Source organism: Cornus florida, unplaced genomic scaffold (assembly GCF_030987335.1).
Source record: "Cornus florida cultivar Cherokee Brave unplaced genomic scaffold, ASM3098733v1 CherokeeBrave_3.0.0_Hap2_Chr11, whole genome shotgun sequence".
Classification (NCBI taxonomy): Eukaryota; Viridiplantae; Streptophyta; class Magnoliopsida; order Cornales; family Cornaceae; genus Cornus; species Cornus florida.
In genome coordinates this window covers 7,759,867-7,761,693 of record NW_026775581.1, presented here as the reverse complement: position 1 = coordinate 7,761,693, position 1,827 = coordinate 7,759,867, and the positions used below count along the sequence as shown (strand labels likewise).

The 1,827-nt window shown below is 39.6% G+C and overlaps 1 protein-coding gene across 1 annotated transcript; it reads left to right on the top strand.

Moving 5' to 3' along the window:
* The first annotated feature begins 292 nt into the window (after positions 1-292).
* On the top strand, positions 293-1,224 carry LOC132285157 (uncharacterized). The gene has a single exon (XM_059787326.1). The coding sequence runs from the start codon at positions 360-362 to the stop codon at positions 963-965; it is 606 nt and encodes a 201-aa protein (XP_059643309.1). The 5' UTR covers positions 293-359; the 3' UTR covers positions 966-1,224.
* Positions 1,225-1,827: the final 603 nt, after the last annotated feature.

Sequence of the window (1,827 nt, the reverse complement as noted above, 5' to 3'; positions counted from 1 at the left end):
CTCATCTAAGGAACATAAATTATAAATTCGTCTATTAAAATTCTTGGTTTAACTATTAGGGATAGAATCAAAGTCGTAAGTTGAGCAGCTCATATGCATTATTACACTTCAGTATGCACTAATAATTGAGCCAATAAAAAATACACTAAAATAACATAAAATATCAATGCACCACCAGGACATTCTAGCCAAATTTAAGTACAACTTTATGTGTCCTTTTCCTTTAAGGTAGCCTTTAAATAGCTCCCCCATGCAGCCATGCTTCCACTCACATCAAAAACCCATACTTCTCTCTCTCTCTCTCTCTCTCTCTCTTTCTCCTCCAGCCTTCAAACATCTCGAGACATAAATTGTACAAAATGGAACCAAATCTACCAGTGATGGCCAAGAGACTATGGAGCATAGTACGTGTAGTGTTCTTCATGTTGAGAAAGGGCATATCAAAGCGTAAACTAATGCTTGATCTCAACATGATGATGAAACGTGGCAAGATCGCAGGGAAGGCCATACACAACCTCATGTTCCACCACCACAGCTGGTCCACTTCCCATTGCCGCTCGCCCGACCGCCACGTGTCCATCGCAACAGCACCACTTGAGTTCGAGTTCAGCTGCAGTAACAGCCCAGCATTCCCCTTCCACGTCAGCAAGCGCAAACACCACCACAACAACCACCACTCTCACTTCTTCGCGTGTGCTCACGCGCCGCCCACCGACGACGACATGGCCACAGCCAACGCAGTGAAAAGGGTGCTGGAAATGCTGAACAGCGAGGCTGCGTCACCGGCGCTGCCGGGGTTTGGGCGGAGCCCGGCGGTGAGGCAGCTGAGGATAACGGACTCGCCGTTCCCTTTAGGGGACGTGGAATACGATCGCCACGTGGACGAAGCAGCAGAGGAGTTCATAGTGAAGTTCTATAATGAATTGAGGAAGCAGAACGCAATGGCTCCGTTGGGGTGGCGTTGAAAAAAATTCCAGCGAGTGTGTCAGATTCCGACGCGCCAAATCTCATGTTTTTGGACAGTGGTGGCCTTTGGGTCATATTGTTCGATCATGACAATAATTAAGGGTTGCATGAGCTTTCATTGTTTTTGATCTCTTGGTAAAGGTTGCATGGATTAAGAGCTGTAAATGATGTATTATGTTGCAAAGTTTTTAAAATTTCCACGTGTTTAATGTGTTGTGCCACCTAATTATTTGTATTTAATGAACAATTTCAATAAAAATTTTAGAACTATGTTTAAATTCCTTTAATACCCAGAGAGTGATTACTTTAAATTACTTTATTTTATTTTTAAAGAGTTTTGAATATAAAGCTAAAATTAAACATAATTATTACCGTTTTAATTAACAGCAAATATTGTTTTGAACATATTATTGTACTTACTGTATTACCCCTGCAATCCACCTGAATGACCATAATAGCTTTCACTACCTGACCAACAACTTGATACCCCCCCTGACTTGATTCCACTAAGCTAAAGTGAAAAATATAAAAGCTAGAAGCCCATTTTCCAAAAATATAAACCATATATTTTTCAACTTGTGCTTTTACTTTTTGCCTTTTTTTCTTTTAAAATAGTACACCAAAGTTCAAAGCAACTTCCTTTCTCTACACCCTTCAAAAACAAAACAAAAAACTTCCTTTCTCTATGTATGGTTGGTTACTTAGAAAGCCTTTTTATATTTTAATCACACCCACACCCAAATTAATTAGCACTGGTTTTTAAAACTTAGCAATAAAGGTACCAATATTAACTTAGTGCCAGGTCTTTTTTCTCATGCTTAATTCATAAATCAAGATTAATTTCATTATTATACCAGACAA